General features: G+C 35.9%; 2 protein-coding genes across 5 annotated transcripts; both read right to left on the reverse strand.

Moving 5' to 3' along the window:
* Positions 1-6,062: 6,062 nt before the first annotated feature.
* On the reverse strand, positions 6,063-12,318 carry LOC139697993 (DNA-binding protein RFXANK). The gene is made up of 5 exons (XM_071596884.1): positions 11,861-12,318; positions 11,651-11,783; positions 7,786-8,015; positions 7,097-7,244; positions 6,063-6,673 (listed from the first exon to the last, which is right to left on the reverse strand). The coding sequence occupies exons 1-5, from the start codon at positions 12,074-12,076 to the stop codon at positions 6,630-6,632; spliced, it is 771 nt and encodes a 256-aa protein (XP_071452985.1). The 5' UTR covers positions 12,077-12,318; the 3' UTR covers positions 6,063-6,629.
* Positions 12,319-13,556: 1,238 nt separating this feature from the next.
* Positions 13,557-24,382, reverse strand: LOC139687342 (sequestosome-1-like). 4 transcript variants are annotated; one of them, XM_071584518.1, is made up of 9 exons: positions 24,315-24,382; positions 24,081-24,210; positions 23,801-23,985; positions 23,560-23,697; positions 23,314-23,480; positions 20,784-21,132; positions 17,008-17,319; positions 14,091-14,438; positions 13,557-13,976 (listed from the first exon to the last, which is right to left on the reverse strand). In XM_071584518.1, the coding sequence occupies exons 3-9, from the start codon at positions 23,976-23,978 to the stop codon at positions 13,837-13,839; spliced, it is 1,632 nt and encodes a 543-aa protein (XP_071440619.1). In that variant the 5' UTR covers positions 23,979-23,985; positions 24,081-24,210; positions 24,315-24,382; the 3' UTR covers positions 13,557-13,836. The 4 variants fall into 4 exon arrangements, with proteins under 4 accessions (XP_071440619.1, XP_071440622.1, XP_071440623.1 ...); XM_071584521.1 differs by lacking the exon at positions 17,008-17,319; XM_071584522.1 differs by lacking the exon at positions 14,091-14,438.
* Positions 24,383-24,444: the final 62 nt, after the last annotated feature.

Consider the following 24,444-nt stretch of genomic DNA (forward strand, 5'->3'; position numbering starts at 1 on the left):
AATCTTCTACGGCTTCACTTGATTTTTTTATAACTTTCAAATTACATTTTATTTGTAAATAACTATTTTTAATAGTCACGCGCTATTTTTTTATACATTTCCGTGGACCCGTAATCCTTCGTTTCAAATTTGTTAACATGCATTTATTTACCTTTATGAATATATATACCCTGACGTATATTATTATTTTATGAGGAAATTTTAGGCATTTAAAATGTGTTTTAAGTAGATTGGGAGGGTTGGGTTTAGGTTGAAAGGGTGTAGGTTTGTTCTTGTCGATGTATCGTTTTAGCAGCGGTTTTTCAAATATTTTATTATTATTTTCGTAAAGTAGACTTCCAGGTTAGGGAAGGTTTTTGATGGGCCCTGACCCAAAAAATTTCTGTATTACTAAGTTCTAAATAGCATGGTGCAAAATATCTTAAAACCTCTCTATATTTTACAATAACTCTTTCGTTACTTCCATATACTTTGTACCTTCCATAAAACTTTCTGCCTACTAAAATGGCTACTCTTTTCTTCCCTATTTGTCGTTTACCAGTGTTCTCCCCATATTATCATACTTATATTCCCATTGCCTCTCAATAGCTCATACATTCACTTGCCCTGTGTTCTTCAGTTTTCTCCAAACAGTCCTGTCTTTCTTCCACTACCGTGCCTAGAACTTCCATCGTTTGTTTTAATTTTGCCCATTTTATTTTCTTAATTATTCTCCAAAGCAACATTTGAAAAGCTTCCAATCTATGTTGATGCTCTTGCATCATCAACAAAGTTCCTGAACCATACAAAGCTATGCTCCATATTAAGTTTTCGCTAGCCTTTTCTTTAATATTTACTTACTCCCCCTGTCTCGAATCCCACCCCTTTGAATAGTTTATTTACCTACCTGCTTACCTGGATTCCATGCTGGAAATATATTCTAATGGTCTCACATAAGCTTATAATAGAACATTGCATGTACGGTGTGTAGCAGATCTAGTTTTATGTTAATTTGGCAAATGAGTCTCTACAATTTATTATTTTATATTCTTTATCAAAGCATAACTATTACTTTTCGTTTCTGCCTAAGGAATTCAATTTTCATTGAATCAGAAGAATCTTTTTTGTAGTTCCAATATTTAGGGGTTGAGTTACATTCATCACATACCTAAATGATTCCATTATGGATTCTGCTGTAAAGAAGTACGTTTCTAGTACTTTTTTATCACTTGCCATCATTTGTTTCTGTGGGTAACAAAGAGGCCTTATGGGCATGTGATTTGGTTACACTGTTACTTAATAGTTAGTACCATACAGCAATGGCTTTACAGTCAAAGGAAACGTGGAACAGCCTTATCAAGTTAGCAAGGAGAAAGAATTGTACAGGTGCATGGGCATTGCTCTGTTATCCTTTTTTGTTTTCTGATGAAAGTAGAAGAGCATTCACACCACAGGGGTTGGCATCAATTCTCGCCCCTTCAGGTAGAAATCAGACTCATGCCACTGATGAGTAATAGCAGAATGAGGGCATAGCAATAGCATGGATATATCTAGATTTTGATTACTCTTGTCTGAGGTTGCTCACTTTTAAGTTAATTTTTTAATAATATTGATAATAAAAATGAATTATTATGTTATTGGAATTGTATACGTATACTGGCTTATTCTTCTCAAATTATTTGTTGAGTAAAAAACAGGAATGTAATTAGTTGTTGTGTAACTGTGAGTGAAAGCAGTTGTCTCGTGCAAGAGGTATAATACTATATATGTTTTGTAGTAAACCTTATTTATTCTGGCTCTGTACTCTAATGAGTCTTAAAATGAAGAAAATTCTTCAAGCAACACAAGGCAAGAATTTCATACTTTTTGCAGATGTTTATTATTGAGTTCAAAAGCTCAAGTAACCAAGTCATGATACTCCATTAGCATTATGGCTCTCATATTACATATAGTAGGGTGTGATGATGACGGCACGTTTTAGAGTATCCAACAAGAACTCTTTACAGGGAAGAATGCTTATATGACATTTCATTTTTACATATCTCAGTGATCTGAGGAGCCATGGCTGGAAACCTGAGCGATCTAGTACCATATTTTTGATAAATTAGTTCTATATTAGTACACTTCATGAAGCTACCCTGAATATCTAAACAACCATTCTATGGACTTAATTATTTTCAATGCAGATGATTCCCAATGACATGCTCCCAGTGTCAGCTGGCTCACATTTGGAACCAAGAGCCCTAATGACAAATGATACCACCTGGGACCTTCTATACTACCTTACTGCATCTGTAACACAGCCTTTATCTTCAGTTAAGACTGAGCCTTTAGTCAGTGAACACCATTTGCCGATGAGAGCTTTTAATAAAAAAAAGTGGAATTTCATTATTCTTTATCAACCACAGAGCTTGGAGACATTTGATCAAAAAGCTCAAATTTTAGATAAATATTTTTGTTTTGCTTTTACTGCCCCATAGTTTTTTTTTTAAGTTCCTTGCAATTATGTAAGTAGTTAATCATATAACCAATATTTCACACATCTTAATAATCTTCACTTTAAACACTCGAATAACCCAAAATATATTCTCAAATAAAACCATTATCATGAGGCCCATAACAAGAGAAGGTTTAGAGAGTTTCCAACTGCTTTTATCTTGTATCAATTGGTATGGTATTTGCACAGACCCTGGAGAGCAAACGTGTTTTTCAAGTTTTTTAGGTAATTTCCTAGACATTTTTGAACAATGCTTTCCTAAAAAAATACTAAAATCTATGCCCAATAAAAATAATCTCTAGTATACTGAGGAATTATTAGCTCTAAGAAATGATTTATTTACTAAGTCACTATCACTCTTACAAAACCAGTGGAAGCCTGCATGACAAAGAGGCTTACTTGAAATACAAAAGAGATTATTATAATTCAGTTAGGTGTGCAAAAAGTAAAGCTTATAAGGATTTTATATTGAATGCAAAAAATAAACAAAAGGCAGCATGGAGAGTAATCAATGAAGAAGTTGGTCATGGTAATGGAAAAGAAAATCTTCCTTTCACCCCAGATGCTGTAAATAATTTTTTCTTAAAAGCTGTTGAAAACAATTTGTTCTCTCGAAACGTTGATGTTGCCAATATTGGCAGTTTGCTGCAAAATCTTCCTCTGAATAATTTAAATTTTAAATGAAATTTTGTTACTCTATTTGATATTATACCAACTGTTAGAAAATCTAACTGTAAGGATATTTATGGTCTGTCTAATTCCCTAATAAAGGACATTATTGTGTTCATTACAGAACCATTAGCTATGCTAGTCAACTTATGTTTTGAGACAGGAGATTTTCCAACAGCTCTAAAATATTCCAAAACAGTACATGTCTATAAGAAAGGTGATAAAGATAATTTAGCTAACTATCACCCCATTTCCATAGTCCCAGTTTTTGGTGAAATTTTTGAAGCTATTATGAAAGATCAAATATGTAATTTTTTTCACTCAAATAATTTCTTTTCCAAATCACAGTATGGCTTTCGATCTGGGAAATCTACAATTTTGGCAGTAGAGTCCATAGTTAATTATATCATTGATGAATTTGAAGGGAAGGAGTCAGTCTCTGTAACATGATGTGATCTTAGTAAGGCTTTCGACTGTGTTAATCATTCAATATTACTAAAAAAGCTAGAATATTATGGTATTAAGGGAATTGCACTGAAACTAATGAAGTCGTATTTGGATGATCGCCACCAATTGGATGAACTTGATGGCTGTCGATCTACAGCTCTTAAAGTAAAATGTGGTGTACCACAGGGCTCTGTACTTAGCCCAATACTTTTCATCATCATGATTAATAATTTGCCCTGTTTTATGAAACCTACATCTGCTTTATATGCTGATGACACTACTTTTGTGCAAAAATGTCAACATCTAGAAGATACAAAGGTACGATCTAGCGCTACACAAAGACAGGCTAAGGAATGGTTTGATATTAATCATTTACATTTAAATCCTAACAAAACTCAGATTATTGTACACAGTCTTAAATCAAAAATAATTCATGCTGAAACTGTTAAAATATTAGGAATTTATATTGCTACAAAACTTAACTGGTAGACTCACATCAGTCAGACCTGTAATAAACTGAGTAAAGCTGTTCATATGTTAAGAAAGCTCAACTTTCTCATTTCCAATGAGTATCATTTAAGACTTTACTATGCCTTCTTTCAATGTCATTTGAATTATGGTGCTGAGTTATGGGGTCATTCCCCACATGTTAAACAAATTTTGCTACGACAAAAGAGAGCTATTCGCTCTCTTGCTAATATACCACCTCGTGATTCCTGCAAAACTTTTTTTATTAGGTACGGCATCATGACTGTATTTAGTTTATATATCTTTAAGGCTCTTATTCATGAGAAAGTCAATATAGAAACTTACCAATTAAGATCTAATATCCATAACTACTCCAAAGGAGGTAAATCAAATCTAAATACTACTTATCGTAGATTGTCATCAACTTACAACACATCTCATAATATGAACATATGACAGTATAACTATCTGCCGCCTCATTTGAAATCTGACGGTATCCAGATTTTCAAGAATAGGGCATATACCTGGTCACTTGCTCACCCACTCTTGTGATAACCTTCATCGCATTTAAGAACTTATGTTTATATGTTAAATCATATTTATATTGACGAAATTTTATATGGTTGTACCATTTTTCAAAATGAATAAAGTATTATTATTATTATTTCATTGCAATTGTTCTTTTGGAGGTTTCTGTGTGGATTAGACGAGCTCTGCATGCTCCTCGTGTTTTCACCACATATTGTTGGCTTGCACTGACAACAGTTTCATGACATCCCTATCAGCTTTGACGTCACATCCCTCTTTACCAATCTACTGATTCAGGAATAAGTGGACACAATCAAAGAATCAACCTCCACTGGGATCACAAAGGTCTTCCCTGAACTTGTTGAGTACTACCGTTGAAATTCCTTCTTTACTTAGGAATGGGAACTAATGCAGAATCAAAATACAGAAGATCAGACAGAAGGGTCAGCGATGGGTGCTGCACCACTCTTGCCAATGGTGACGAATCCCTATACGGAGCGATTTGAGAAAATGACAACCCTTTGATTAAGATACGTTGATCACACGTTCGTTATCTGGCCAAATGGTTCTTACAAACTGGGGAAATTTCTTCAACGTCTGAATAAAACAGCACTTTTTGGCCTTTTACATTGGACTATTAACATTGAACAATGGACACAATTACGAACGCCCAAGCCCTAGGTAGAGAAAAACCGAGGAGGGAATCGAACCCATGACCCATGGATTGACAGACGAGGATGTTACCCCACCGCCACCAGGGCCAGCCAAGAAATTCTCAGGATCAGGCCATAAAATTCACTATGGATATGAAAAGGAAGATTAACTATCCTTCTTGGATGTATTGGCAAAGAAAAGAAACAACAGGAAACTCGGGCATGTGTCATATACAGAAAAAAAACCACTACTGCCTGATACTTGAACGCTTCCTTGTATCACCATCCATTGCAGAAAGTTACACTGGTGGCCACAATAGTGCAACTATTGCTTATCTCACACCAACTCATTAGCAGCAGAGAGAAAGGACACATAATGACACTTCCCAGTTTCTTCAGTTTTTCACCAAAAGTCTTTAAGTAAAACATTGAGGCTAAAGAGACATTGCAATCATCCTTGGAGCAGTTAATAGGCAAATACATCTACCTACTCCCCTTTTATTGATGTTGAGAGCCAGCACTTTTCAGCTGGAGGTTCAGACTCAGAGGGGTGATAGTTGCCCCTCAACCACCCTATTCTCTCCTGTGATGCAGGACAAATAACCAACTAACAGTTTTCCTCATGTACTAATGCAAATAATTATTGAGTATATGCTGCTCTCTCTCCTATTAGGTAGAATTTATTGACCTCCAGCCCTAAAGTGGTTTCATACTACATTATTCAATTATGTAAGGACTTAATAATATGCTGGCAATAGTTAAATATTGAATAAAATGCATAGTTCTGAACAACAACATTTAATAAAAGCATACATCAACAGTTTAATCACAGAAGAATTCCAGAATATATCTCAGTTACACATCTCACACACATTTTCTACCACAAAAACACAGTAAATCACAATAACATGCAGCAGAGCATTTCTTAATTTGTCTTTTTTATTTGTCACAAAGTATGCATATGTATGCATTATTTTCATTTATTAAGAAGGTACATTATGTACCTAGTCTAAAACTTCAAATTTATTTATAAAAAGGTTATCATAAGGGATAGAGTAGACTTAAAGAATTCTTATCCTTTAATTTTGCACACTTTCATTATCAAAAACAGACACACTACCTAATTTATACAAATTCTCTGAGAAATGCTCATTAAGATATTCAGTCATCATAAACAAACATACCTTGATGCATTTCTAATAAAATGCAGACATTAATAAATAAATATAAACTGTCACACACACACAGTTACAGAACACCTGGAATCACGCTAATCTTTGCTGATACCATATGATTAATGACGACAACTCTCAATAAAAACTGGCTTGAATACAATTTTAATATAAAATTGGCACATGACTGACAATTATGGAACCACACACACCTATTCAAGTCAATAACATTATGAGGTATTTTTCAATAACTGACTGGGCTGAAAAAAAAGAATGAAAAAACATTAACATAAATATATAAGTTTGACTTAGGCGAGAAATGTCAATAAAAATAAGGCATTGTACATTCAAAAACAGTTGAATTTGGATTCCACACAAAAGGCTAAAATAAAAAAAATATAGTAACTATAAATAGTAAATAGAAAAGAGTAGACATTACCACGCTCATTTTCACATACCGCAGCTAAATTAACCTTATTCACAGATATCTCAATGTTTATTCCAATAATAAGCTTAAAAAATAACTACAATAAAACTGCATTGTAATGCACACTTAGCAAATGACTCCATTAAAAGTTACTGTTGCGGCATCTCCCGCAATGTCTAGGAATTTAATAAAAATGCAATTTGTGAGAAGCCTACGTACATCTTTAGAGGTAAATTTATTACTCTAAAAAACTTACCTAACTTGCTACCTCTTCCAACGGCAACACCAAAAGCCGTGTCACCATTTTCATTGACCATTGTGAGATCTGCACCCCTAAGTAACAGTTCGTTAACACAGTGAGGGTGATCTCCATAAGCAGCATACATGAGGGCTGTGTTTCCATCCTTATAGAAAAAATAAGATGAGAAATAATTTAATTTTTCAAATGTATCTGCCACTTCAAGTATACATTATTTGTTCACATTGAGGAACTGTCTCAAAGCCAATATGTTTATTTTATTGAGAAAAATACAAACTAAACAGTAGTTTTGCAAAAATAAGACTGGCATTAAGAATAAACATTAACAAGTGCCAATATTGTTCACTTAAAATGTATAATCTCCATAAATTTTAAATTAATTACAAAAATAAAAAAATTATAACAGAGAAAGTATAAATTTGCCATCATCATTCACAGATTTACTCATGATTGCATGCTAATAAAATGATACTGCTTCAGAATTTGATTAAAACAGCTATTGTTGAATGTCAAAGAATTATAGTCTACACTATCAAGGGGTTTGTCCATATTAGATAGAATTTCATCATATGCATTAATGATTAAATAAGTATTTCTCTTTTCATTTGCAATAAATAACCAACACCTTGATTAATTTTATTATTATAAAGATATTGACTGATTAAAATAATGTTAAACAGGCTTACTTTGTCAGCTAGGTTAACAGAGGCTCCCTCGGAAAGAAGAAGGCGTAAAACATCATGGTGACCTCCAGCTGCAGCCAAGTGAAGGGGGCTTTCTCCATCAGGGCCACAGCACACTATGTCTGCACCATGTTTCAACAGAAGTTGAACTGTTGGCATTTGGCCATAGGCAGCAGCCCACATTAGGGGTGTCAATCCATTGTTATCAGGTGTATCTATCTCTGATTCTGAAACTTTTGTTCGACAAAATGATAAGTGTCACAAGGTGAAACATTCAAGTTGGAATACTTCTGACTTCTTTAGCGGATAAACACACTTCATACTTACCACACTTAATAACTCAATTTCAGTGCAATACTTCTGAATAAGTTATTTATAAACTAATTCACTTATCCTGATAGTTCTAGTCCTAAAGCACGGTAACAAACCACAATTATCAAAATCATTATCATCATTATCAACTATCAATTAGCCAAAAGGTTGGTGTGATAGGTGATGGTAGAGTATACCCAGTACCAAGCCCTGTACAGCATGTGAAATTCACACATCAGTATAGGGGGCGTTTTCCTTTCCCTGAGTTGCCTATTGTTTCCCAGGAAGATCTGGTACCTGAAAAATCACTCAGCTTGGGTGGAGCTGAGGGTGCCCAGAGGGGATTCCCCCGGGAATCGAACCCAGGGCCTCCGGTTAGCAGTCCAATGCTCTACCCCTGGACTATCACATCCCACAACATGTGGTAATCACAGCTCAACTAAGCAGCACTCTCAGATAGTTTTATCTAAATAGATTTTGTATTACAACTCAGCTTAATTAATCAATTTTTTGGGGAATAAACCAAAATGCTCCTATTGCCCCATCTTAATTCCTTCAACTTGTAGTCCACCTTAAGGCACCAAACTTGAGATTAAATATGGGTTCATTACTTGTGAATTTACCATCCACTTTGACCTTTCTTCACTATTCTTTCGATTCAAATACTGATAGACTGTAAGCCTCTGTCCTTCCTTATCCATGGCTAACTGACTTACCCCAGGAGCTCCTTTGAACTTAATACATTTCCGTGTATTTGTCCTACATAAATTTCCCAATTTCTTCTTTGTAGGATCTTCCCTTCTATTTCCTTAAGAGTATACGTCCCAAACAATTCCAATGGTTCTCAAAGTGGCCCCAATGTACATATCAAATTCTTGTCCATGTTTATAATGCACTGGATGACACTTGGCCTTCTTTTACTCATAATCTCCAAAATAAAAAGGAATCTGATCTACTGTTAATATGCTTGGCAGTTTTCTAAATTCAGTGTTACATCTGCAGAACAGATTATGGCACTGACTTGCTTTCCAATCACTTAGTTAATTAGACAACTTTCACTGAGCTCCTTTCTCAGCCTCATACATCCACGGATTTATAAGAGGAACAATGCTGGTGAATTGAATCTCTAATTCTTCACCTTCTCCACTAATTTCAGCATTTATTTTTTCCAGTATTTTATTTACCATTGCAGTAACTTGATTTTTTCTATGTCAATACATTTTTTTTCTACTGTGATAATCCATTTTAAATTTATCCAGCAATTTAATAATCTTGCACTAATATTAATAGACACTGTAAATCACCATGCTAAAAAGTAAGTAAATACAATAAATATATATAGGGGATAAAATGCAGGAATTTCAAAGTGTAAAAATCATTTCCATTGATCAGAATTATTTTTACACTTAGATATTTCTGCATTTTAATTCATATTAGTGGATTGCTTCATTAAAAGGTACTGTCACAGCATCTCCTGCAGTTCTTTGAATAGGAAATTAAGTCAGAAAATATTTTTAGATAACTGCTATGAAGGCTAATCATAACTAACATATTCCTTAGTTGCAAATATGTATCTCCTAATTATTACTATAAGGTGGCGAGGGATCCCATACTACAGCCTTTAAGTTGAAAAGGTGGTTTAATTATGCAAGCACAAAATGGGTCAAAATGTCATGCATGGTAGAATTTGTTGAGACATCAGTCATTACTTCAAAAAAGTTGCAGGTGCAGCCTGTAGCCTATCAACAGCGGTTTTCACAAAACATTGCCCAAGAATGATCTAATTATATATTATAGCAATTTGTTTCCATAATCATTTACAACTGCCTATCACAACAAATTTAAAGTGCCAGAATGGGCGTTAAGAGCAATCACTTCAAATATATATAACACAGGTCATAAGATTATATAAAACAAGAACTGTATCAATTCATGCTGCTTCCAGGAATTTCCATCACGTAGGTGAGCTGATGGACAACTGTTTCGCCCCCAGTCCTGGAGGCATCTTCAGGTCGAAGTCCTGGAGGTGAAACAGTTGCCCCTTAACTCACCTACACGACGGTAATTCCCAGAAGCAGCACGAATTCATCATACACACGTCACGGAAGCCTCAGGATTAAGAACTGTACGGTACTGTTAGAATACATTAGAATAGCCATCATTGGTCACGCAAATCTTTGAAGTATTTTTAGGGCCATCCTTTGAAATGCCATTAATCATGCATTGTTAGGTCAATTGTGTCAATGAGATCCAATCCCCTCAGAGTTGTATTAAGGGGAAAGGATTTATGGCAAAAGTGGGTAGTCCAACTACTAACATCAGATGCATTCCATCAAGTTATATTCGATCATTGGATCGATTATGGACAATTATGGCTCCAATGCCTTTGAATACTTTTTTGCACTTTGTCACAAAACCCAAAATACTCACGGATTTCTAAGAAACGATATCTACAAGAGATTTATGGTAAATCTCATTGATTATCAAGTAGTATCCCAAGATCCGTCAAATGAGATTTGGGTGATGACAGATCGATCAATCGCGTAACTATTAATAGTACAGTTGGCTTTGTGGTGTAATGCAATAATGAGGCATTTACAGTTATTTATGGACATAAGTTTCCATTGCACCAATTGGGTATTCTTGGTGGACATTGGAACACAGTAATTAATGCTTTCACTACATCAAATATTTTACATCATCAGCATATAACAGGTGAAGTAAAGAATGATAATAAAGTGAACATGATTTCTAAAACAATAAACAACATCAATCCAATATTGAAAACATGAGGAATGCGAGAATCTGTCAGTAAAATAGCTTTTCAACCATTTCAATGAATTACTATGAAAACCAAGGGGATTGCATCCAATACAATTTACAGAGACCCTGTGGGATGATTTGGAAAATGTGTAGAACATCATAACTCATACTCAAATAATATATTTGATTTTAATAGAATATTTTTTGACATATCTTGGTGGTGCACAGGGGATCATGTGACCCGAGAAATATTTCCCAAAATACTAATATAAAGATGTACAGCATCAAATTCGGGTTTAGCATGCCAAAATTAATAATAAAAATACTGTGCACGCAAAAATTAATTACTTTTGAAAACTTGCGATTCTGAAAGGAGGAATCACGCTCTACCTACCCCTTTCTGAATGTAGTATATATCCGTACTTTATTTGAAATTTCCGGGATATGTGGCATTTTTTACTGCTATTGGCAACGTCAACCGCCAATTGGAAGCAGAAAGCATAATCCTCGTGTAGTTTATTTAAGCAGTCTCGCAAGGCAGATCATGTCTCAATATATAATGAAAGTACAATATGTAGGACGTTATCATTACAGTAAGCACAATCATGTAATGAAAGTGTGTATGTTGCCGTTTCTTTTAAAAATATGACTGCTAAATTTGGACGTGTAAACAATAGGATTTTGGAATTTAATTTGAAAAAGTAAAAAAACACCGGTGAAAGTAAAATGGAAACACTACCAATTTATTGACGAAAACCGCATATTAACATATGATATACAAAAATGCCCTTACCCTCTTTAAGATCATCATTTGTTACTTCACCCTGCCCTGCTCTATGGTGAAGACTGACATCAATAGGCTCATAAACTGGCGTCTGAGTCTGAACGTTTCCTCGTTGTAAATTTGTCAGCACAGTGGTTGTTGGCTATAAAACAATTGCAAAATAAAGCTTCTCAGCATGCAAGGTTTTTTGGAAATTGGTTTTACTTTTCAGTGTCCTACCCTATAAGGCTGAAAAGCGCTTTTTCGCGTTCCGTCTTGCCAAGATCCTGGCCATCTTATGCCAGAGGTATTGCCAATATTAGACGCTGATTCTGGTATATCACTTTCGGGTAAATCAGGTTTAATATCCACCGGACTGCACGAATTTGCCGATAAGTCTTCGCTGATGTGTAACTCTGGGTTAGTTTCTTGAGAAGACTCTTCATCATTCATCATAAGATACTAGACCAAGGGATTATTATCCCAGGTACTAGCTGTATATCCAAATAAAGGGTAACAGATTGCAAGTTAAACGGACTACTTCCCCGGAGCAAACGTAACACCGCACAAGGTACAACTGTACGCATTGATTATATAAATGATTTATTTTTTTGAGTCACCATTTCATCACAATAACCATTTAATGCAAACATTACGTGGAAACGTAAACATCACGAACCCAAACAAACAACAGCTGGTTTTTGATGACGACCGAAGTGACATCTATGAAGTACCAGGCGTCCCATCCCATCAAAGAGCGGGAAAAAGGAAACGTCACTTAAAAGAAAGTAATGCTGCAGGCCTGTTTAATTACGATATATCCTCATGCCTAGTCATTAAAGTTGTCAAAAATAAAAATGGTCTTCATATTTACAATTATTTAGAAATATTCAGATTAGAATTAATAAACATTGGTGAATGAATTCCTGGCTTTACTTTAAAAAGACTAATCTAAATATTTTTATCTAACAATCAAAGACCACGTCAGTTTTTATCAGTGCGAACATAATACCTTCGATTTAATTACAATCGGTATAAACAAATATTACATTTCCATCTTCAACAAGTTGGGATGCTTTCAATCAATAAAATGTCCCCTACTTTACAAAATGGATGTCCACTTTTTATCTTCGGGTTTACAAATTAGCTTAAAGATTAATTTGTTGATAGTTATACATTAATATACACCGGAGGGGAAGAGACCCAACAAGGCATATCAAAAATATATTCATTAAAAAGGTAAGAAGAAGTGAAGAGCAAGTGATTGATAGAATACTATCAGCAGAAGTAAAAGTGCAACCGACAAACTTTGGCAATGTTCGGGCATACATGCACCCAGCACTCATAGGGAGGAAGCCAAAATGGTATGCCGCCAGTTAAAGCTTATAATCACAGGTATTGCAGGAGACAAGCGAAGGAAATATGGAGTTGAAGAGAGTATAAAGAGTTAAATAATAAATTGAGACATATAACAAATGGAGAAAAAGCATGTTACTAGACGTAGTGCAAGGATATGGGAAGTTAGCATGGGTGAACTGCTAATAGGAAAGGCCAGCAAGTTTATAAACACAAAGATATTTTGATGGAGATTCTTATTTGAGTAGTAGTGGTTGCCCAGGACAAATTGCCAACTATCCATCATCACGGGGATACATTCATGAAAGAACCATTAATGACCATTATCACATCAGTCAGTGGCTTTGTTCAACATTCCCTCCACTTGGTAAAAAACTTGCAAATTGTGAATGTGTACTCTAAATTTTGGTGGTCCCCTAGATGGCAGGCATGTGCACTGCTAACATGATGATCCCAGAGGCATCCACCCACTTTGCCACTATGGTCAATTTTCACCGCAATAATCAGGAAGAGAGATCACTTACAATCATTATAACGTGGATTTCAGAAGAAGTACCATTGGCAGGTAAAAATCAAAAAGTTCAGGTTCACCATTTTTATTGACTGTTTTACAGATACATAGTGCAGTTTTCACCACGGAAGAAGTAAAACCATAAAGTATTTTCTCAAAATATTATACTTAGCAAAATGAATGTAGTTACAATATCAATAGTGCATTATTCCACCTAAAACCAAACATTTCCTACCTAACATGTAGAGAAATAATATACTTTGAGATTAAAATAGAGTACTTTGCATATAACAATGCAACAATGATAATGCATTTTATGGAATATGATGAATTAATAGGCCCGCTAAATCTATTTCTTGACAGGTTGAAGAATATCCAGGGCCTTGCTAACATCACCATTCACAGCTTCAAGCAGTGATGTGAGCCAACCACCTTCGTTTTTGAAACCCATCGCAGTCATCAGAGCAAGAGAATGATTTATATGAGGTCCTGAAAAATAGAAATTTTGAAAGGTTAATCAAGGCACACTTGACAATACATGACATTACATTATAATGACAATAATTGACATGTTAGATTAAGTCATATGAATGTTATGCTTACGAGGGTGGCTCATTTGCTGGAATACAGGAGGTGGTGCATGGTGGGGGTGAACAGGGCCTGTCATTTGACCTGGCGGTAGATTGTGTTGAGGGGCATGGGTGACAATGGGAGGCAGAATGGGAGGATAGTGAACTGGAACATTGTGTCCTGGATAGGGTGCCATAGGATAAAGGATAGGGACATTGTTAGAACCGGGCTGATCCATGACATTTGGAATTCTTTCTCCCTCATGGTCGAAATTGAGATTTGGATAATGTGATGCAGACACAGGCCCAGGAGCCTTATCTCCAGAGCTAGCCTTTTGGGGAGAGTTTCCCAAATTTTGTTCGGTCGATTTATTTCCAGTACCTTTAAGAAGACAACCACAACCATGAGTTTACTGAGAAAAACTGTTCAAATTACATAATGAAAAATCAACATTCCAATTATGACACTAATAACCAGATATATTTTTTTAAGTTATTAGAAATATACAACCAATTGATTCACAACAGTCATGGAAGTACAATACAAATATAAATTTTATATTCTATGAAAAATGAAGGGATTACAATTTTTATTCCGCACCAAATTTTTCCTGATAAAATTCATATAAGAACACGCATATAACTTTAATTTCACAGAGATTCCAAAATCAGATTACAGAATGGCCAAGTAAAAGCGACAGTGTGACATTAAGGTCATAACTTTGCCTTTATTGGTAAAATGGGAAGGATATAAGGAAAAAGGATAGAAACACATAAAAGACAGACGTGAGGTTTGCAATGAGGGTGAAAGGCAATTCCATAAAATAATTTGGCTGCGGATGATTGAGCTTTAGTTTATCAGAGAGCCAAGTGGACATGCTAGTATTACAGACTGCATTGGAAAGTCAGGGAGATGGATATGGGATGAGAATCAATGTAAATCTACTAGGTCAAGCAGTTCTCAAGAAAGCAAAAATCTATGTTACGTGCTAGGGCAAAAATAGAGCGAGTGGAACAGTTTATGTATCTTGGAAATGTTTCGGACCAAAACTGTTGAAGTAGAAGCGACATAAGAGAGAAGAAAAATTGAGTCATGCAATGAAGCTTTCACAATAACAAGGAAATAAATGACTGGGAAGATGAGTTATGACATTAAGAAAAGGCACTTTTAAACTTTGATTTGGAGTGTGGTTTTGTAAGGCATGGTAAAGAGTTGTTGACGCAAGACAATGCATGTAGATTGGAGGCTTTTGAAATTTGGGTGTGGGGAAGGACAGAGAAGATTAAAAGGACACAGAGGAAAACAAATGAGGAGGTACTGGGTATGGTGAATGAGGGGAGGAGATGGTTGGGAGAAATCCAAAGAAGCAAGAAAAAATAGATGAAGGGCATATCGATAGGCACTGGGATGTGGAAGACTGTGGAATAATGAGAGAGGTTCATTAGGCAAGTGATGAATGGGTAGTAATGGAATAGGCATGATGGGTAGACTACAGGGAGGAAAGAGGTATGAAAAATTACAGGGGGGGCTAACTGTGGTGTGGGATATCAGTTTGTGTTTTGTTTTTGAAGACAATAAAATACATCGTTATACCAATCTTGAGGCTACATAGGGATAATGGAAATACAACGTAATTCCATTGGCCCCTATCAAATGGAGCAAGTTCCGATATATTTATTCTATCATTTCTCACTTAAGTAAATATTATTAACAATGCAATGCTTCATTGCTGATTCATGAAAAAAATTATGGTTGTAGTGCATAAGCGACTTGAACTTTAGGTCAATAACATAACGCTATCCCTGAAAAAAATAACATCCGAGGGTAACATGAAAAGTTGTTGGGATGGAAAAGAAATCAACGACTAACCTCAGTGAAACTTTCTTACTTGCAATGTAATCTCCCGGTAAACTAATACACTTGGTCGAGCAATATTCCAATGTCTTGATCCCATCTCGAAAATTAGGTTCCTTCAGACTTGCAAAATACCAGTCTACTTCGCCTGTTAGTTCTTTGTTTGAAGAGAATTTCAGTGCACCGGGGAAAATTTTGAGTTTGGGGAAGAGACAGAAATCTGATGGAGCCAAATCAGGAGAATAAGGCAGAAGTGGCAACAATTCATATCTTAGTTCAACTATGTTTGCCACGGCAATGACACTTGTGTGTGGGCATGCATTGTCTTGATGAAAGATGACTTTCTTCCTTGACAAACCTGGCCTTTTTTTGTGTATCTTTTGCTGTAATTGATCCAGGAGGTTAACGTAGTATTGTCCAAGAATTGTTTAACCAGTGAGGAGATAACCCATCGGCAGAATCCCTTTTGCATTTCAGTAAACTGAAGCCATCACCTTTCTGGTCGACCGCATTGCCTTTGGTTTCTTTGGTGGTGATGAATCAACATATCTCCACTGCTTTGTCCATTGTGGTATATCTAGCAGATAATTTTTTTATATACAATTCCACTGTTAAAATATGATATGCCTGTTCAGACGCCATCCCTACAGCTTCGGTGTTTTTTTGTACTTTTAGTTGGCAATCCTCCATGACCATTATATACACTTTTGCAATAATTTAAGAGGTAATGGCATATTTTGGCCAACCACTACACAGATCATCATCTGAGCTGTCCCGACCAAAGTTAAATTCCTTTGTCCACCTGGTAAGAGTTGAATATGGTGAAGCAGAGTCCTATTCCCACAGTGCGTTCTGAGAGTGCTTTCAGGAATAGGATAGGGATGTTGGATGGGATGAAGAAGGGAAGGAAGTACACAGAGATAAAGAGGGACTTGTTGTAGAATTGGATGTTGCATTGTGTTTTTTTATAAGTAACAAAATGTTTATTTGGTAGTTGTACCCATCCGAAACCTGCCTTAACCAGTAGATTACCTATTAATAAAAAAAGGATGAAGAGATAGTGAGTCTGGTGCAATCCTTGTAAAATTATACTAACCAGAAGAGCCATCTTCTGCTGTCTCAATCTTTTCGGCTTTTATCAAAGTATCTTCATTGATCACGGTCCATTCATCAGTATCTGATTCCCCCTTTTCCTTTTTTGAATCCTTGACCTCCACTTCAGATCTGATCCCTTCCGAATTGGCAACAGGGATTTCAGGTTTGGATGAGCAGCCAGAAGCCTCCTGGGGGTTTTCCACAGGCTTTTCATCATTATTAATGGTCTTTTCTTGGCCAGACCCTTCTTCTTTGGTTTCACCCTTAAGATCCTCTTTTTTCTTAGTTTCCACTTCAATGTTGACATCAATCCCTAAATTTGAAAACGTTTAAAATTTAGAAGAAAAAAAACTAGCTAAAATGGAACTAAAAAACAGCCATTTCTCAGCAATAAAATACAAACTACTTAAACATTTAATGCTGCAGGAAAAAAGATTGCAAGTTATCTCTTCAGGAAATAAAATGTGCCCAGAATATTCCTATGAAAATAAAACTATAAAATCTGTACAATACTCACACTAAACTATGAAATATGTACACAATTTTGATAGCCATAATTAGAAAATGGACTTATATTATATGCACCATATATTGATCCATCGATGACAAGGTGAAAGATAAGAAATGTGCAAATCATAATTTACCTCCAAACACAAATTTAATCAATACATTTTTAAATTGATGCCTGGGTGTTACTAATTAATAGCTACAAGGTCCGACCTGCATCCATATTTCTGCATTGGTGCTAATCTTTGTCACCCAGGCCGTGGCATCCTTCAAAGTAGTCCCCATTTGATTGAACCACACGCTCCCCATGGTGCTTCCACATCTTAAAGCAGTCCTCGAATGCAAATTTTGGAATTGCCTTCAGCTCGCACGTTGCACTAATCTATGTTATCGGACCGCTTTCCTTTGAGCAACATTTTCAATTTTGGGAACATCCACAAGTCACAGGGAGCAATGTAGGGACTGTACGGAGGCTGGCAAAGCTGTAAAAACTTGTGTTTGGCCAAAAATTGCTGCACAAGGTTCGAATAATGTGCTGGTGCGTTACCCTGGTGAAGAACCCAGTCACCGCTTGACCGGTCATTTTCTTCTCATGGCATCCCGCAATATTTTCAGAACTTCAAAGGAGTATTCTTTGTCGATCGTCTGACCTCTTGAAGCAAATTTGTAGTGCACAACACCCTCACAATGAAAAAAATGTGAGTTGGATACCTTTCTGACACACCTCTTATCAGATATCTATTCCCATCTAATGTCCTTCATAGATAAACATAACAGTGTAATCTTCAAAATATTTTAAATACCTCTGACAAAAACACTGAGCATTTACCCCATTGCAGGTAGAATTTACTTTTGATAAAGATATATATGTTTTCAACTACAGTTAACTGTTTTCCTTTTTTTAATCAACTCCTGAGCCATTCATGCTTTCGAGCTAAGATAGAGAGAGAGAGAGAGACAAAAGAAACCTATAGTGAATTGCTTGATAGTATCCGTGAGGTAATGACTGCATAATGAAGCAAGGATAACCAAAAAACACGGATGACCAATATATGCACGCAAAATATGGTCAGGATGTAAATGAATGTATATATACAAATGGAAATTCTCCTTTTCCATTCTGTGTGATTAATTTGACTTTTTTTAGCACTGAAACGTTCACTTTTTTCCATTATTCAGTCATTTTTTAAAAAAGGGTAGAAATTTAAATGGAAATAAAAGAAAGGTGGAAATTAAAAAAACAATGAACTATCTAATCAAGAGAACAGAAGAACATATTTTCCTTAGAAATCTAAACCAATCAGATGGTCAGGAACAAAAAAATGACCGGTGAGGGAAGAATGCTACAAAATAATCACTGATACTGACCAAACCACATTCCTCATATGGCACTGATTTAAAGAATGCCGTGTATATAGTTAATGACTTATTTGATGCTTAGTAAAGCTATACCTAACTGCTCACCTTAAAGGAGAACATGGAATTCTCAGGGCTAATGAATGCGATCAAAATTATAATAGTCAAGTATGGATGGTGCAGAAATGTTTCAAGTAAAACATTAAATACAATTGACAACTTTTGATTTAGTGAAATTAAAAACTTTTAAGAGAGACCACATATTTAAAACTTGCATTTAAAAAAACGTATAAAAAAGTTTCAAACCATTTGATTATTTTTACTACCATAATTTCTTTTTTAGTTTTAGAGTTTCTGGGAAGAGAAGACCACGGATAATTTGCAAAATGGATAGCCCACATAGATAATCAAGAGCTAACTGTACATTAATATTATGAACTTGTTTCTTCAATACCTCATTGCAAAGAATTGCTGGCTGGGGGCTGCGATACACATGCTTGTAGACCAAGCATGCTGATCAACTTAAGCTTTCCAACCTGGGGACGACTTTAATGCCAAAAAATGATGCACACCACAAATTAGGAGTATACACCAATGTAAGATATGAATCCATGCCACCCTACTATCGCACACACGAAGTCACGGTGGCTTTGGATAACTCATTTGGTTTTTAGATGATAATTTCACTCAAAAATCTTTTCACTAAATTTTTTTGTAAGACCTTAACACTAAACCTTCATTGAAGGTATTATCATATGCATTCATTGGACTTAGATTCAATTTTCCAAAAGTTTAATGTTTCCACTGGAGTGCACATACGAGGTCTAACCAATAAATACAAGAACTGGTGCAATCTGTCGACCATGATGCGGAGTATAGCTCCGGAAAACCAGCTGCGCTAGTTGCCTGAGACCCAATGAGAGTCGTCTGTGCTTGACGGGTTGTCGAGCTGTGCGTATGGTACCAGTTGTGTTAGTGTCTTGTTGTCCTTGTTTTTACCGTTTGTCGAAAATGGAATTTAATGAAATCACGGAGAAACAAATTAACGTCAAGTTTTTGGTGAAGTGCAGCAGAAGTTATCAAGAAATTACTGAAATATTGACAGTTGTTTACGGTGATAATGCTCTGAAGAAAACGTCCGTTTTCAATTGGATTAAATCAAACCAAAACATCATGAAAGAGCCGATCGAAAATCTAAGTCATGCTCCTGGTTTTCTTTGATGTCAAAGGTGTTTCTTCCTGAATGACAAACAGTAAATCCCGAGTTCTTCCTTACAGTCCTCAGGTGTTTAAGAGATAGTGTGCAACCAAATTTAACTCATGGCAATGGATGGATCCTTCACCATGACAATGCACCTGCACATTCAGCATTGATTTTCCGGCAGTTTCCGGCAAAAATTTCAATCACCATCCTTGATCATCCTTCATATTTGCCAGATCTTTCCCCCTGTGAATTTTCCTATTCCCAAAATGCAAAAACGTGATGACGGGACACGACTGGGGAGATGCCGACACAATAAAGCAAGAAATGATCAGAAAACTAAAAAGCCTAACTGCCGAGAACTACCAAGGGTGCTTTAAACAGTGGAAAAGAAGATGGAATATGAGCACTGCAACGAATGGAGAGTACTTTGAAGAAGAGGAAAAAATCGGTTTATAGACTAAATTTTGCAAAATAAAGCTTTTATGGCCTCAGTTCGCGTATTTATTGGACAGACCTTGTACATTATGCCAAGCATATACGTTAACCCTGGATATTTTTCAGCACCTTTCGCAGTTCAAAGTTAGGCCTTAAGACTACAACAAGGTAAAATAAGTATATTACTGCGAGTAATAGGATTTTTTTCTCATTGGCAGTTAAGCTTTCTCCACCAAAAATATACCGTGAGAATTGAAAATAGACTGGGTAGTTACCAAGAGGATCAAGTAGAGATGCCACAGTTTCACCAATTGTTTTCAGATACGTAACATGCCCATCATCCTTTGGATCGGCTTTCTTGTCTGGGCTGGTGGCGGCTGCCGCCTCTCCCTGCTCCTCAGGAGGAGTTGCATTCGGATACCACATGTTTCGAAAGAGCTCCTCAACAAATTGAGGAATTGGATACCTTCTCCCACTGCTACCATATTCATGATAATGACACGAATGGTTATGATGGCTACCATTTCCTCTTCCACTCGCTTCGCCACTTGCACATCCACCCCCCCTGTGTTTTCGCGCCGATCTAGCCATAACTCGTGACAGACGTTGTCCAAATCCCGTTTTCTGTAAAATGAAAACCAAATTATACTTATCAGGTGTGGATTGTATGGGTCTTGTTTTAGAGCCACTTCAAGAAGATAGAAACTTGTCTTGGATTCAACTTGTATTTAGATACCCCTCCCATATCATCAAATTGGGTGAATTCAGGCTTTAAATGGTGGAATTTGAACATAATGATGGACAAATAGTACCACTTTTTCACAGATATTTACTTAAACCATGACCGGTTTTGACGTACCACATCATCTTCAGGTCTGAAGATGATGTGGTACATCTTCAACTGAATAGGCTGTAGTACATCAATACCAGTCGTGAATTGAATTAATATCTGTGGAAAAGTGGTACTATTTGTTTGTTATTACTTCCATATGTACATTTCAACTCATCCACAGAAAGCACTTATTTGATGAGCCAATTTTCCAAATTAGTGGTATCAGTGCACCAACTATATTCTAGAGTAACCGCAAAGATAGTAATAAACATAGAAACTTGTGTGCAGAAGATGACCATGCACCCAATTCATTTAGATAAATCATGATATGTGAAAAAGCACTTGGCTGAAAATATAAGGATCCGGGTTGGAGGTGATGAACTTGTGCCACGTGTGCCCTAAGTGGCTCATGGATTAATTATTCTGGCATGCAGAGCTGGGAGGGCACTACAGGCAATGCCATGGTGAGGTAGATTATGGGAGTTGAAATAGATACTGGACTTAATCTGGCTAATTTGCAGCAACAAAGAAGAAAGTCTTATGCATTAGTGGCATTTGCCATTCAACAATCCCTTTGACTTCAATTCGTCAAGTCCCCTCTGCACTGTACACTTTGTTTCCATTCACATCGAGGTACGCTAAGTATTGTTCTCATATGTCACCAAGAGCAAGAATAATAGATTGTCTGAATCAGTCAGCATGTCCATTGCTTTGGTACCACCACTGGATTGCTCTCTCTCTCTTTCATTAAGCTAGTTTTATTTACTAATAGCGTGTGTTACCACAGGGAATAGTTGATCAATTTTTCTCTGAACTCAAGGAGAATCAACAATATTTATTCCAAACATTACTTAATTCCTCACGTATAAGACAATTGACATCCAAAAATGAGAGGAAGACGAAGTTCTAATCAATAACAGATGGAGATTTTCCAAGATATTTAATTTATATAAATATCTTTCTCATAGGCTCCAATTCAATATTTAAACTTCAAAACAAATAATTATGAATCTCATTTAAAAATTTTAGTTCTTTATTAAAGAAACACCCTACGCCTCTTATTGACATATAAATAATTTATACCTCTATGCTTTACACCATAGTATAATACTGCTTTGTCCTCAATGCCGAGGCTAGACTTGATAAAACGTAATGACCCACGAGCGGCTGATTTTGGAAAATAAATAATTTGAAATCCGCAAAAGTAGGTCCAGGAAAAGCATTTGCTATAGCCAATCGTACATTCATAGTTTCGTTTACCTCACGTGTGACAGGGATAGATATTTATGCTTCACCTTTAGTAGGTTTCCTGCTTAACGAATCTCATAGACTGCGCAATTAATAATTCGCAAACGGGAAGGTGGCCGCTGACAAATGATTTTGTCAACTGTGCTCGCGATAGATGTATATACATATACTAATATGTATGCGCCTCACGTATAAAAATATCCCTTAGGCTGCACGATTTCATTTGGCATCGTAGAAGGCCACTCATGCATGCACAGTTGCATCAACTATATATACTGTGGTTCATTAATTTACTCATCACAACTTATGTCGGCATACTGTAACCTTAGGTAAACACTTAAAAAGGGAATAGGAGCTGAACGTGAATACTTATTGGTACCACAAAAGATGATTCAATAGGGTGGACCCCGTGGCAAAATATCATGTGCATTCATTGGTGAAATGGCTATTAGGCATGATGCTTTAAAACATTAACAAAGTAATATGGGTCAAAAATTAAAAGTGATTGAACAATAATCGTTTGTCTGAGAGTATATATTTTGAAGAAATAAAAAAATATCTATTGAAGGGTCTAAAAATAACATTTGATGAATATCGATGCGAACCTCTCGCTATTTTTTCGAATGGGAATTAACATCTTACGAACGCTGCCAAATGATTTCCAATGTCATTGCAATGTTCACTTGTCGGTTCTAGCAATAAATAAAACAAAATATAATACATACCCACAACGCTGGCTCCGGAATCCTAACCATGAAGTGCTCCTTATGATGCTTATTCATCTCGCATGATGAACATAAATCATAATTTGGACATTGAATGCACTTGTACCTGAAGCCCAGAACATTTCCGGAGCAAACATCACAAGACACACGATCGTGAATCTGGCCACCTGAAATCAACACCATGATTTAAAGAATCAATCAACCATGACAATTAAAACTAAATGAATTTGAATAAAAATAACTTACCAGTTAAGCCTCCATTTAAATCTACATTTCTTTGCTTTCCTGTGGTTACCCTCAGTCTGTAAACATCATCTCTCATTTCCCTCATTGCTATCATTAATTCCTCATCACTGGAAATCATTATGCGATCTCCTTCATCATCTAGGGTTATATGGTAATAAATGTTGAAATCAAATTATTGTACCTTAATATAACGTGAGTTAAACTAAAACATTAAAGTGAGTATTGTTCCTGAAAGGTTTACCTTGCCATGTCACTTCGAAAGGCTGATTTTTAATGGAATGGAAAACAACATGCAACTTGTCCTGCAGAATGCTGTAACTTGACGATGCACTTTTTGGTAAAACAAAACGTCGAACCTCTATTTCGTCAGAACATTCACGATGTAATGTAACTTTAAAAGATGCTGAATTGTCCGACATTTCGATGCTATTTCCAAACAAAACAACAATCACATTAGAAGAGAAATCCACGTAACATAAGAATTCAAAGTTATTAACATCTGAAAGCCAAGAAAGTACTACCTGTCACGTACTACGACGCGCGTTGCTCACGGTGATCTGAACACCCTCAGCTAAAATGGTGTTTATATACACTACCACAGGCGTCCACTAGAAATTATTTCTCAGATTTCATAAGTTTGGAAATTACCGCCTGGGACAGAGAAAATTAAAAAATGAGCAGTACAATTCAATACAAACTCCGATAGTAAAAATTGCTGCCATACAATTGGTTATCTAGATTAAATGCGACACTACTTGATATTAATGGTGAGTCAGAATCACATGAAAACAAATTTCCTCCCTTCCAGAACACTGTGGAAAACAAAAGACAATAAAACACATGACCTAAATGACGCATTATGACGTAATTATATCCAAAACAACA

This window comes from Hetaerina americana, unplaced genomic scaffold (assembly GCF_022747635.1).
Source record: "Hetaerina americana unplaced genomic scaffold, ioHetAmer1.1.p SCAF_1, whole genome shotgun sequence".
NCBI classification, from domain to species: Eukaryota; Metazoa; Arthropoda; class Insecta; order Odonata; family Calopterygidae; genus Hetaerina; species Hetaerina americana.

Bases quoted from the DNA above. Each gene is read 5' to 3' on its own strand.
- LOC139697993 (XM_071596884.1), bottom strand. From the start codon at position 12,076: ATGATGAATGATGAAGAGTCTTCTCAAGAAACTAACCCAGAGTTACAC. The intron at 11,784-11,860 runs GTAGGACACTGA...ATTGTTTTATAG, and splicing joins GCGCTTTTCAGCCTTATAGG to CCAACAACCACTGTGCTGAC. The intron at 6,674-7,096 runs GTAAGTTTTTTA...CTTTTTTTTCAG, and splicing joins TGGAAGAGGTAGCAAGTTAG to CCCAGTCAGTTATTGAAAAA.
- LOC139687342 (XM_071584518.1), bottom strand. From the start codon at position 23,978: ATGTCGGACAATTCAGCATCTTTTAAAGTTACATTACATCGTGAATGT. The intron at 23,481-23,559 runs GTAAGTTATTTT...TGTTGATTTCAG, and splicing joins TTTAAATGGAGGCTTAACTG to GTGGCCAGATTCACGATCGT. The intron at 13,977-14,090 runs GTAAGCATAACA...TCTATTTTTCAG, and splicing joins CCAGCAAATGAGCCACCCTC to GACCTCATATAAATCATTCT.